This window comes from Chrysemys picta, chromosome 1 (assembly GCF_011386835.1).
Source record: "Chrysemys picta bellii isolate R12L10 chromosome 1, ASM1138683v2, whole genome shotgun sequence".
In the NCBI taxonomy this organism is placed as follows: domain Eukaryota; kingdom Metazoa; phylum Chordata; order Testudines; family Emydidae; genus Chrysemys; species Chrysemys picta.
Window position 1 is genome coordinate 110,735,122 of NC_088791.1, and position 13,238 is coordinate 110,748,359.

General features: G+C 46.4%; 1 protein-coding gene across 2 annotated transcripts in view; it reads left to right on the forward strand.

Moving 5' to 3' along the window:
* The window catches only part of B4GALNT3 (beta-1,4-N-acetyl-galactosaminyltransferase 3), a 128,103-nt gene that overhangs the window by 80,743 nt on the left and 34,122 nt on the right, over nucleotides 1-13,238 (forward strand). For both annotated transcript variants that reach the window (XM_024101968.3, XM_065582231.1), the window contains exon 3: nucleotides 5,871-5,948. In XM_024101968.3, the coding sequence (XP_023957736.2) occupies nucleotides 5,871-5,948 (78 nt within the window). The remainder of the gene's footprint in view (nucleotides 1-5,870; nucleotides 5,949-13,238) is intronic.

The window sequence follows — 13,238 nt, forward strand, 5'->3', positions numbered from 1 at the left end:
GCTTCCTTGCATACCCTCAGGAGTGAGATATCTGGTACAATGACCCCTGCCTGTGGAAAAGGGTGGGAAAATTTAGAATATTGTCCCTAGGCACCTGCCCATCAACCCTTTCATACTGCTTTTCTCCCCATGTAGAATGCCCTCTGTCCCAGGGTAAACTCACCAAGCTTGGGGTGTTCGCTGACATGTGTGTGTCAAGGGTCAGTGAGAAAGTGATTGGTATGTTATTAGAGGTGTATTTTACTGTACTGTTTCCATGCTGTGCATGTACTTAACCATCATGCTTCTGTGTATTGTTCCTTGTGCTTCTGCAGATGTGGCCTTCAGAGGCATCCCCTACACACCAGCAGAGCGCCTCCACCAGATAAGTAAATGCCCAAGATGGAGCAAGGAGGACATGTTCTGGGAGCTGCTGCAATACTCAGATGCAGAAAAGAGGGAACACATGGAGTGGAGGGAAATCAAAAGGCAGGACAGAAAAGAAAATTAGGCCTTGTTAAGGACACTACTAAGAGGATGATTAAAGTTATGGAGGAGCAAACTAAGATGCTGAAGTCCCTCATAACACTATAGATTGAGCAGATGCATGCCTACCCTCCCCTTCAGCGCATGAGATGGACGAGGCTTTCTTCCGGCAACTAGCAGAAGTTACTAGATCGCAGGCCCTGGTTCTCGTGGGAGATTTTAATCACCCTGATATCTGCTGGGAGAGCAATACAGCGGTGCACAGACAATCCAGGAAGTTTTGGGAAAGTGGAGGGGACAATTTCCTGGTGCAAGTGCTGGAGGAATCAACTAGGGGCAGAGCTCTTCTAGACTTGCTGCTCACAAACCGTGAAGAATTAGTAGGGGAAGCAAAAGTGGATGGGAACCTGGGAGGCAGTGACCATGAGATGGTCAAGTTCAGGATCCTGACACAAAGAAGAAAGGAGAGCAGCAGAATACGGACCCTAGACTTCAGAAAAGCAGACTTTGACTCCCTTAGGGAACTGATGGGCAGGATCCCCTGGGAGAATAACATGAGGGGGAAAGGAGTCCAGGAGAGCTGGCTGTATTTTAAAGAATTCTTATTGAAGTTGCAGGAACAAACCATCCCGATGTGTAGAAAGAAAAGTAAATATGGCAGGCGACCAGCTTGGCTTAACAGTGAAATCCTTGCTGATCTTAAACGCAAAAAAGAAGCTTACAAGAAGTGGAAGATTGGACAAATGACCAGGGAGGAGTATAAAATTATTGCTCAGACATGCAGGAGTGAAATCAGGAAGGCCAAATCACACTTGGAGTTGCAGCTAGCAAGAGATGTTAAGAGTAACAAGAAGGGTTTCTTCAGGTACGTTAGCAACAAGAAGAAAGTCAAGGAAAGTGTGGGCCCCTTACTGAATGAGGGAGGCAACCTAGTGACAGAGGATGTGGAAAAAGCTAATGTACTCAATGATTTTTTTGCCTCTGTCTTCACGAACAAGGTCAGCTCCCAGACTGCTGCACTGGGCAGCACAGTATGGGGAGAAGGTGACCAGCCCTCTGTGGAGAAAGAAGTGGTTCGGGACTATTTAGAAAAACTGGACGAGCATAAGTCCATGGGGCCGGATGCACTGCATCCGAGGGTGCTAAAGGAGTTGGCGGATGTAATTGCAGAGCCATTGGCCATTATCTTTGAAAACTCATGGCGATCGGGGGAGGTCCCGGATGACTGGAAAAAGGCTAATGTAGTGTCCATCTTTAAAAAAGGGAAGAAGGAGGATCCGGGGAACTACAGGCCAGTCAGCCTCACCTCAGTCCCTGGAAAAATCATGGAGCAGGTCCTCAAGGAATCAATTCTGAAGCACTTAGAGGAGAGGAAAGTGATCAGGAACAGTCAGCATGGATTCACCAAGGGCAAGTCATGCCTGACTAACCTAATTGCCTTCTGTGAGGAGATAACTGGCTCTGTGGATGAGGGGAAAGCAGTAGATGTGTTATTCCTTGACTTTAGCAAAGCTTTTGATACGGTCTCCCACAGTATTCTTGCGAGCATGTTAAAGAAGTATGGGCTGGATGAATGGACTATAAGGTGGATAGAAAGCTGGCTAGATCGTCGGGCTCAATGGGTAGTGATCAATGGCTCCATGTCTAGTTGGCAGCCAGTTTCAAGCGGAGTGCCCCAAGGGTCGGTCCTGGGGCTGGTTTTGTTCAATATCTTCATTAATGATCTGGAGGATGGCGTGGACTGCACTCTCAGCAAGTTTGCAGATGACACTAAACTGGGAGGAGTGATAGATACTCTGGGGGTCGGGATAGGATACAGAGGGACCTAGACAAATTAGAGGATTGGGCCGAAAGAAACCTGATGAGGTTCAACAAGGACAAGTGCAGAGTCCTGCACTTAGGACGGAAGAATCCCATTCACTGTTACAGACTAGGGACCGAATGGCTAGGAAGCAGTTCTGCAGAAAAGGACCTACGGGTTACAGTGGACGAGAAGCTGGATATGAATCAACAGTGTGCCCTTATTGCCAACAAGGCTAACGGCATTTTGGGCTGAATAAGTAGGGGCATTGCCAGCAGATCGAGGGACGTGATCATTCCCCTCTATTCGACATTGGTGAGGCCGCATCTGGAGTACTGTGTCCAGTTTTGGGCCCCACACTACAAGAAGGAAAAATTGGAAAGAGTCCAGCGGAGGGCAACAAAAATGATTAGGGGGCTGGAGCAAATGACTTATGAGGAAAGGCTGAGGGAACTGGGGTTGTTTAGTCTGCAGAAGAGAAGAATGAGGGGGGATTTTGATAGCTGCTTTCAACTACCTGAAAGGGGGTTCCAAAGAGGATGGATCTAGACTGTTCTCAGTGGTACCTGATGACAGAACAAGGAGTAATGGTCTCAAGTTGCAGTGCAGGAGGTTTAGGTTGGATATTAGGAAAAACTTTTTCACTAGGAGGGTGGTGAAGCACTGCAATGGGTTACCTAGGGAGGTGGTAGAATCTCCTTCCTTAGAAGTGGAGAGGTTTTTAAGGTCAGGCTTGACAAAGCCCTGGCTGGGATGATTTAGTTGGGAATTGGTCCTGCTTTGAGCAGGGGGTTGGACTAGATGACCTCCTGAAGTCCCTTCCAACCCTGATATTCTATGATTTAGAACTCCTTCCCATGCCCTCCCCAAACTCCACCTGAGCATTCCTTTCTGCTTTTCTGGACTTCTCGCTTTCCCATTCATTCCACCCCATGGACACCTTTTCAAATGATAGCTGGACTTATGCACAGCTCTGAAAGTCAGCCCTTCTTTGGTAGCTCCTTTCCCAACAAACATGTGTGTGGTGGTGGTGTTTTCTGTGCAATAAAAGCAAAGTTATTGAATGATAAGTAATCTTTATTTGTTTCCTGAAAAATGTGATAGCAGGCAGCAGCAAGACATACCCAAGCAGTTTAATCATTTGCTTACTGGAATCCTAGGCCACAAAAATCACAAGTACTTCCTAGGAAAACTCAATTTCATTAAGCATTGCAGTCCCGAGCATAATAATATACATTACTGGTTCTCATTTTCAGAGTGTTGCCTCAAAGCCTCCCTGATTCAAATTGTCCCCCCTTGTGCCCCTCTAATAGCCCTGGTATGTGGCTGCTCAAATTCAGCAGCCAGGCAGTCTGCCTCAGCAGTTCACCCCGAGAAAACTTTTCACCCTTACCTTCACAAATATTGTGCAACATACAGCACATGGCTATGACACATGGGAATATTATCCTTACTGAGATCGAACCTGCCATAAAGGCATCACCAGTCCGTCTTTAATCTGCCAAATGCACATTCCATGGTCATCCTGCACCTACTCAGCCTATTGGTGAATCGCTCCTTACTGCTATCTAGGTTTCCCATGTAAGGTTTCATGAGCCATGGCATTAATAGGTGTGCCGGGTCTTCCAGGATCACTATTAGCATTTCAGCATCCCCCACTTTAATCTTCTGGTCTGGAAAGAAAGTCCCTGCTTGCAGCTTTCTGTACAGACCAGTGTTCCTGAAGATATGTGCATCATGCACCTTTCCGGACCCACACCACCCTTGATGTCAGTGAAACGCCTGTGGTGATCCACAAGTGCCTGCAACACCATGGAGAAGTACCCCTTCCTATTGATGTACTCCGTTGCAAAGTGGTCCGGTGCCAAAATTGGAATATGTGTTCCATCTGTCGCCCCTCCGTAGTTAGGGAAACCCATTTCTGAAAAGCCATCCACTATTTCACACACATTGCCAAGAGTCACAGTCCTTCGTAGCAGGATGCGATTAATAGACCTGCACACTTGCTTCAACTCATCCCCAATGATCGACTTCTCGACTCCAAACCGATTTGTGACCAACTGGTAGCAGTCTGGAGTCACCAGCTTCCACATGTGATCGCCACGTGCTTCTCCACTGAGAGGGCAGCTCTCATTTTGGTGTCCTTGCGCTGCAGAGCTGGGGTGAGCTCTGCACACGGTTCCAGGAGGGTACCCACTGCTTGTCATCCCAGATCTGCATGACGATGCGATCCCACCACTCAGTCCAAAAGCGACAGTCCACCATGTGCAACTGTTTGGTGAATGCCAAAAGTAATCTAATGTTGCTCCTATCCATGTCAAACAGCACGTCCGGCAACTCAACTGTGAATCCTGTTGAGTTAGGAACTTCACAATAAACTGTACTTCCATCCGTGATGTGTTAATGACAGAAGAGCATTGGAGAGCAGTGCAGGATCCATCCGTTCACACAGAGATGGTGGGACGAACAGCAAATAAGGGCCATTGAAAAATGCCACGAACCAAAGACAGAAGCACATGGAATTCTTGGAAGGAAAGCAATGCATCATGGAACGTTGAGCCCGGACCCATGATGTGCTGCAATCCACTTCACCTTTCCACAAGACCTAGCAGTAGAAGGTGTCAAGCTGAACTTGTGGGATAGCTATCGATAGTGCACAGCTCTCAATGTCGATGTTAGTGCCCCAAGTGTGGGCACATGCTGCAGACAGAGGGAGTGAAGTGTGAACATGCAGTACCGATTTTCTTATAGCGCTTTTTGATCATCAACAAAACTTTTGCTGACAAAACTCTGTAGTGTAGACAAAACCTTAGTCATCAGTCCCAAAGGCAGAGTGCTTATGTTTCGCTACACCTGTGACCGGTCAGGAATTTTTTAACAATGTTTTTTCCATTGGGAAAATGCTGATTTGTCAAAACCAAAACTGTTTCATGGGGGAAAGATCAGTTTTGATGGATTTCTCACTTTTGACAAATTTTGGGAGGAAAAAATGCAATATTGTAAAAAAAAAAAAATCTCATTTCAACATTGTCTAAATGAGAAATTCCCTTTTTTGGCAGGGTGTGTGTGTGTGTGTGTGTGTGTGTGTGTGTTTCAAAATGACTTTAGAAATTTAAGCTAATTATAGTAAAAACAAACTGAAACAAAGTTTAAAAGGTCAAAATCAAAATGAAAAGTTCAACTGACCCACACCAATATACCCTTCCCCTCCCCATGGTTGTTGGTTTGTGCACATTTGCAATTTCGACTTTTCATCCTGATTCAGGATTGGAAAAATTATCAGAGTCTCAAAAAATTTCCTGGGCTGGGTTTTCCCACCCTGTACTACTTGTGGGCTTTTAGAAGCTGCTGAGTACTTGCTGTCTGCTCACATGCAGGGGTCCTGGAACAATTTGTATAGTGGGGGTGCTGAGAGCCATTGAACCAAACTGTAAACCCTGTACATGATAGAAACCACTCAAGCCAGAGCATGTGTCAGCACCTCCTGGCCCCCCAGTTCCAGTACACATGCTCACATGGACTTGTGAAAGCTTTTCAGCCTTGTGTGTATGTGATCAGTCACTTATAAGATTATTTATTTTTCTTTTATCTCCATGTCTCTTAGAACCAAGAGCAGCAAAGAGGTGCAAGGAATAGGTCTGTTTATCCAGCCGGGGAAATCTCCGTCCCTTGGATCCCGGAGGTTGGTGTTTTCTGGAACCATTTCCTATTACAGGATTGTAACTAGAGGCCTCTGCTTCTCTGGGAGTCCAGTGTCTCCCACCCCCATCCCTGTTTAATGAAAGCTTTAGTTCTGCAGACCAAAGAAAAAATCTGGAAAGACAGGAATCCCCAGATTCCTGGAGATTTGGCTTCTGACCCAGCCACCAATGCACCAGGAATCCACCTTCAGCCTCTGGAAAGTAGCCAAATTGCTTCCCCCATAAAGGTGATGTTTATTCAGAGCTGAGAAATAGTACAAAGAATTCAACAGGCAAATACATGACTGTGGCATGTAAGTGCCTCACACTGTGCTATTGTTCTGGTATTTGCCTGTTATCCAATCCCTGTATCTTGTGCATAGAGGTCTCGTCACTTCACTGACACTTCTGGTGAGCAGAGACCTTCTCAGGTGACCCTTGAGAACCTGAGTAAATATTTCCTTTGTTTTCTTTATGCCTCATTTACTCTTCCCTCCAGTGTCCCCTTATCGTACTACTTCTCCTCAGATAATGGAGCAATGCAGCATGTTGATAATGAGAGAAGCACCAACCACTGGGTGTTTTGCTAACTTAGTAAGTTCCAAAAGCTGACTGGACACACACACACAGATTAGAATGGCCTCTGCAATTGCTCTAGCTAGGAAACAAACTACAGGCCTGATGCTTCAAGACATAAGCTGATCACCAGCTGGAGGCAAGAAGGAATTTCCCCACTGGCTATAGCATTGGACAGCTTGGGGCATGATGAGGGAGTTAAAGCTTTCCTTGAAGCATCCAGTAGTGGCCACTGTCTGGTACAGAAAACCAGTCTAGAAGATGGATCATTACTGTGTTCTGCTGTGGCAACTGCTATGGTAACAGCTTGAGTCTGATGTAGTCCTTCCCCTGCATGGCGTTGTCCCAGTGGCAGGCTGTGTGCCTGGCACTTTGCCCTGCCTCAGGGCTGCGTCTCTGATGAGCAGCTACTGTCAGAAGAGCATCAGGATGTCACAGTTGGTATTGCTGCTATGCGCATGGTATGTCTAACTTCTCTCCTCTCCCACAGTGTTAGTGACGGGCATTTGTGCCTCCCTGGCCTGCATAGGACTTTGCTCGTTGACTCTAATTCCCAGCGATCGCTTAGAACAATGTGAAGCATGCTTGTCTCTGGTGACAGCTTTGGTGCCCATGTGATTTGTCTTAGGAAGACCCATTGCTCGGCATGTTTGCAGTAACAGAAGTGTGACTGTGGCATGGGCTTTGTACTCTGGAGAGGCAGGACACCACAAGCAGGGCAAGTGCCAACCCTCACCATGCCAGACATGAGACAGTTTCACGCCCCTGTGCAGTGCTGTGCCAGGCAAAGCACAGAGCAAGGGCATAAATCTTCTCCTCCTGCAGCGCTGCCAAATAGGAAACAAGTAGAGATCCCCAAGTGATGCTGCACCATGCAAAGCAAAGGGAGAGAGCCTCAGCCTGGATTAAGGGCAGCATCTCACCAATGGCTGGTGAGGGCCTGGAACCAGGACATCCTGTGTCATTCTCTGTACGGATCTCTGTAAACACCATGCTCTGCTGTGTAGCAAGGCTTCTCTGATAGAGCTGTAGAGGAAGAGCAAGGTTTGGTTAGGGAGGGACAGGATTATTGTTCTTAATATTAATATTATTGTAGTAGTTCCTAGAGGGCCCAATCCATAGTGTAGGCACTGTACATGCACCTATCAAAGACAGTCCCTGTCCCAAAGGGCTTTCAGTCTCTAGGTATCTGACAAGAGAAAACTGGTGGATACAATAATCAAATTGGAGGTTGGGCAGTTCAATTTTCCTCCCCCACACCCATAAGGTTCCTCCTGTTCTGCTCCCACCCCAGCCCCCCGTGAAGCTTCTGCCTCTTTCACCAATTCCCAGTCCTTGTCTATATTTTCTGCCCCCGTGTTGGTCATGGCACAGTCCCTGTACTCAAAGGGTCAAATCTAGCTACTCGTTACACCTGTGTAAATGTGTCACTGAAGTCATCTGAGTCAGTCCAGTGTTACTGTTTACTCTGTGCCTGGTATAACACAGCCACTGAGGGAACAGATAGGACTAGAGAGCTGCTTGCTTTCCTGTTAATCACCTGTTGACAGTTTTAGAGGCTTAACTCTGCACAAATTAATTACATGGGATCTATGATCCTATTGTGTCCCCTCTACGACATCTATAAGAACATAATTGCAGCCTGATTCCTGTACTGCGGGGGAGGAAGGGACAGTTCCTACAGGTCATGAAGCCAGGCTTTGTTTGAACAGGTGATGTATATTGCTGACAAACTTGAATAATTAAAGGGGTTTGAGTGACTTTGCAGCAGTGCAGTGCAGAGGGGGAGGGATTCCCCCCCCCCTTGCATTTCAGAAGACACTGCAGCAATATCCAGCTGCTCGCTCCTGAATGTCACCCAGTCAAGGGAGCTCATGGAGGCGAGGGGAGGGGCCAGGGTTGCTGTGAGGAGACAGAAGAGTCTTATAAACTCGTCTTACAGAATTTCTAATTGGCAGCACAATGTCTCCATTCTTCCCTGGCTCAGACCCTCTTTTTGTCCAGTTTATCTTCCCCAGGGCTGTGCATTCTTTGGATTGTAAGCAGCTGATTTGCCCCTGAAACACCAAGCCATCGAAGATTAAATTAGGCAAGGCCTTTCCTTCCCTCCTGCTCCAGTTACAATCTAGGGAGTCACCTCTCCAGGGTTGTAACCCTGCCTCTGTGTCCCTTCACATTGCTTGTGTGTGTGTGTGTGTGTGTGTATGTAGCAGTGCTTTATGTGGGTCTCTCATCTCTGCTCCCTTTTAGCCTTTCTTCTCCAGGCATTGTCACTCTAGACGGAAGTGTTATTTTGTGGTGAGCCCCTAGTGTGGTTGTGACGGTGCTGCCCGTGGGAGCCAGCTGAGGTCACTCAGTTAGGGTGAACTGCAAACAAAACCGGGCAGACAAACCCCAAATGCTGGTGGTTATTCCAATACTTAGATTTACCAAGCCAGCACAAAACAGCTTCTATAGTACCTCACTGGTTACTCAGAAGTCCAAACAACGCAGTTCCCCTAAAGTACCCAGCCTTGGGCCTCCGTCCAGACACACCTGTCAGATATGATGATGATTACTGAAAATCTTATCTCCTCATATAAAAGAAAAGATTCTTCCAATCCCAAAGGATCAGCCACATACCCAGGTTCAATTATAACTTAGATCTTACCCAAAATACACGCTTATAGCCAATTCTTATTAACTAAACTAAAATTTATTAAAAAAGAAGAGAGAGAGTATGTTGGTTAAAAGATCAATATACATACAGACTTGAATTAAATTTTTGAGGTTCAGATACATAGCAGAGGTGAGCTTGTAGTTGCCAAAAGTCCTTTTAGAAATAGTCCATAGGTTATAGTCCAATGTCCATATTCAGAGTGACTCCAGTCAGTAACTGGGGATCTCAATCCTTGTGGCTTGAAATCCCCTCTTGAAAGCCAAAGCAGATCTGAGATGCAGCAGGATCGTGTCCCAGGGTTCTTCTACATTTCCAGCAGCCTTTCGGCCTGAGAAAACAATAGGCTTAATGCTCCTTCCAAACATCCAAACAATTATAACTTAGATCTTACCCAAAATACACGCTTATAGCCAATTCTTATTAACTAAACTAAAATTTATTAAAAAAGAAAAGAGAGAGTATGTTGGTTAAAAGATCAATATACATACAGACTTGAATTAAATTCTTGAGGTTCAGATACATAGCAGAGGTGAGCTTGTAGTTGCCAAAAGTCCTTTTAGAAATAGTCCATAGGTTATAGTCCAATGTCCATATTCAGAGTGACTCCAGTCAGTGACTGGGGATCTCAATCCTTGTGGCTTGAAATCCCCTCTTGAAAGCCAAAGCAGATCTGAGATGCAGCAGGATCGTGTCCCAGGGTTCTTCTACATTTCCAGCAGCCTTTCGGCCTGAGAAAACAATAGGCTTAATGCTCCTTCCAAACATCCTGGCAATTAGCATAGGATAATTTATCCATTAAACAGTTCAGATACTGTTAAACACCCCAAGGTTACCACAACCTTCAAAGAGACATATAGACAATAATACTATTTCACTCAAGTATCATCATAAATGTTAATATTCCTTTTTGATCTTCAAATTAAAGTTATAGCAATAGACAAGACGTGTTTGCTTACATCACAAGACCTGAGCAAACATCTGCCCTTGAGATCTCTAACAATGCAGCCTTGCATTTCAAAGCTCTATTCATTTACATATCTTCCTTACCAGTCTTTAAGGTTCACCCATGAGTCAGGTCAGTCTGAGTTAATTAACTCTTTCTGGCCCTGTCACCTTCCAATGAAATATTATATTATATTCATAACGTCACAGAGGTGCTTTCAGAACAGAGGAAGACAGGTAGTGCTTTCAGAACAGAGGAATTGTTGCTGTGTCTGAACTCGCCTCTTCCTTGAGGTAGTTTTTTCAGGTGGGGCTGGATGCTGATAACCTGAAATGCCTTGCTGGAATAAGTGGAAATACTTAAGCCTATTAATATAAAACCAGGGATTCAAACGTGCCAGCGCTATTTCAACACGTGAAACTGGGAGTGTCTGCTCCCCACCTTCCCTGCAAATGCTACTTTATAGTGATCATATATTGCCTGGATCCTCTCTCCTCCATAGTTAGAGCCCCTTGCTTTCAGCCTGACATCTAGTTTAGGGTGGTACTGGCCTGCGATAAACCATCCTCGCTGAACAATTCCCTTTTACCCCTGGTGCCAATTCTGCTAGTACTATTGCAGGCAACTGCTGCGCCCGCCCTCCTGTGCACTGTGAAAATGATCCGTCCATACCCCCTACAGCCATTTTGATTCAGGGGTGGGGGGGGATGTTTAGAGTAAGCACCTCCATAGGATGTGGTAAAAAGGAGGAAGGGTAGAGGCAGTGAGACAGGAAGGTGGTGGGGAGAGATCCTGTGAGACAAATGGAGCCTCTCTTAACTGGGAATCACAGAAGATCTTGGTATGACAACCTCTCCTCATTGTGGCCCAGAGAAGATGCAGCTTCAGGGAGTGTTTCCACCCTTCACATCAAGAGGGGGTCCTCTACTGGGTAGGAGACTCAGGGGTATGTGGGAAATAATCCTCAGCAGTATGGGGATTTTCTAAAGGTGAGAACAGGCTGGTAGTACATCTGGGCAGGGGCATGGTCCAGTGGCTGGGGAACGGGACTGGAAGTCAGGACTCCTGGGTCCTACGCCTAGCTCTGTCAATGACTTGCTGTGTGGCCTTTAGGAAATCACTTTTTCAAATTTTGCCACTGATGGCAAATTTTGCCATTTTCAAAGTTGCCACTGATGGTGAGAGCTTCCACTTTTTTGGGTTCTCAACAAGTTACACCTACGGCCTGATTCTCCGAAGCACTGAGTTACCCACAGCCTCACTGGAGTCAGTGGAAATGGAGGCTGCTCAGCATCGCTGACAACCAGGCCTGAGATGCCTCAACTCAGAACCCAAAATCAGAAGCCACGTCTTAAAATATGCCTGTCGGCCTCTCTCTGCCTCAGTGTCCCCATATGTAAAACGGGAATGACTGTGATACTTGCCTGCCTTTGTGATATGCAGTGACAAGCGCCAACGATGATTCCTTTATTCTACTGTCCGCAATGGCAGCCAAAGTAATTTCTCACCCACTTCCTAGAGGGAGTGGTGACCTGAGCTGGAGAGGCAGAGAGAAAACAAGGGCTATAGGGTGTCCGTCTGCAGCTGCTGTGCTGATGATTCTTAGGGACCTAAAATTAAAGCCCAATTCCAGATTTCCCTCCTGCAGCAGCGCCTTCAGCAGCCGGCACTTGTCTATTTGATAACGTTCCTCTGCTCCCCATCTAGGAGGAACATGGTCTGTGCAGCTCCTGTTGTTCCCCATAGGTAAAACCGGATTGCTCCAGTTCTGGTACCACTGAACTCGGCTGCTTTGGAAATGCCACTTTGAACCTGTGCACTGCTGTGCTAGGAATTACTATTATTTACCATCATGTCTTCTCGTGGCCAGGAGCCCAGCAAAGGGAGGCCAGCCCATCAGCTCCTGACAGCTGGGCCTACCAGAGGCTGCCCTCAGGTCACCTTGTAAAGCCCTGCTCTGCTGCCTTTGATCATAGTGACTTAGGGCCAGATTCTCATTTATATTAAGGGCCCTTTACACTGCCAAAGTGGTATGAAGGGGTCCCAGTGTTACTAAGAATATGTCCTATAGTATTTGCTGTGCCGTATCAGGCCACTGGTCTTAGTCTCTCATGCTCCCTCCTGCAGTCCTGATCAAACAACTGCTCTGTCTAATCAGATATCCTGATTAACTCACTTACTTTATTGTGACCTCTTCTCCTCCACCCCCATCTGTCCTTCTCCTCCACCTGTTGCTTCTTAAAATAACCTAGATTTAGGGCAGAGACTGTCTTACTGTGTGTACAGGGGTTCTGATCCTTGACTGGTGTCTCTAGGCATTGCTACAGTCCTAATAATGACAATGCTGCAATGGAACAGACTGTTGATTCAGCTATGGTGTCTCTCTGGAAGTGGCTGATGTCTGATGCTTTGAAGGAAGGTAAAGGTCAACCTCACCCTGAAAGATGCACTTAATTGTTCAGTGGTGTAGGTGGGGGTGAGGCAATTCCAGCAGTGATCAGTTATGTCCTGGAGCATGAAATCTGAGTGCCCTTAACTTAGAAGGTAGTTAAAATGGGGCTATTGGTCCTTCAGCCTCTTTAAATCCAGTATCTGACTTCCTTCAGAAGTGAATTGTACCATGACTGGCCTGCTTTGTGTCTCATCTACAATAACCTGAACAAGTCTAGTCACTGTCTTGTGAGCTCTCCATACTTAAGTCCTGCTCTGGTGTCTCAGCTGCCACAGTTATGGCCCCTTTGAGGTCTTGGATCCAGAGAAGAGCCTACAGAGCTGCGTTATTACCCATGAAGTACGGGTCTGTGGAGCAGTAAAGGAACAGCCCAGTCTCTCCACAGCCTCTGGGTGCTCTTCTGCAAGAGGCATTTTATACTGCAGTGTGCTTGCTGCACACAGTGCAGAGATATGTGTGTGATTCCCTCCCCAGCGAGTAAAGGAGAAGACAACGTTACTTAGTAATTAAAGTGGCACCCGTTGTCAGAAGACCGGAGTTCTATTCCAGACTCTGCCACTGACTTGCTGTGGGACCATGGGCAAGTCACTTAAACTCTCTGGGCCTCAGCTTCCTTGTCTGTAAAATGGGATAACAATACTTACCTGCCTTGAGAAAGAGCT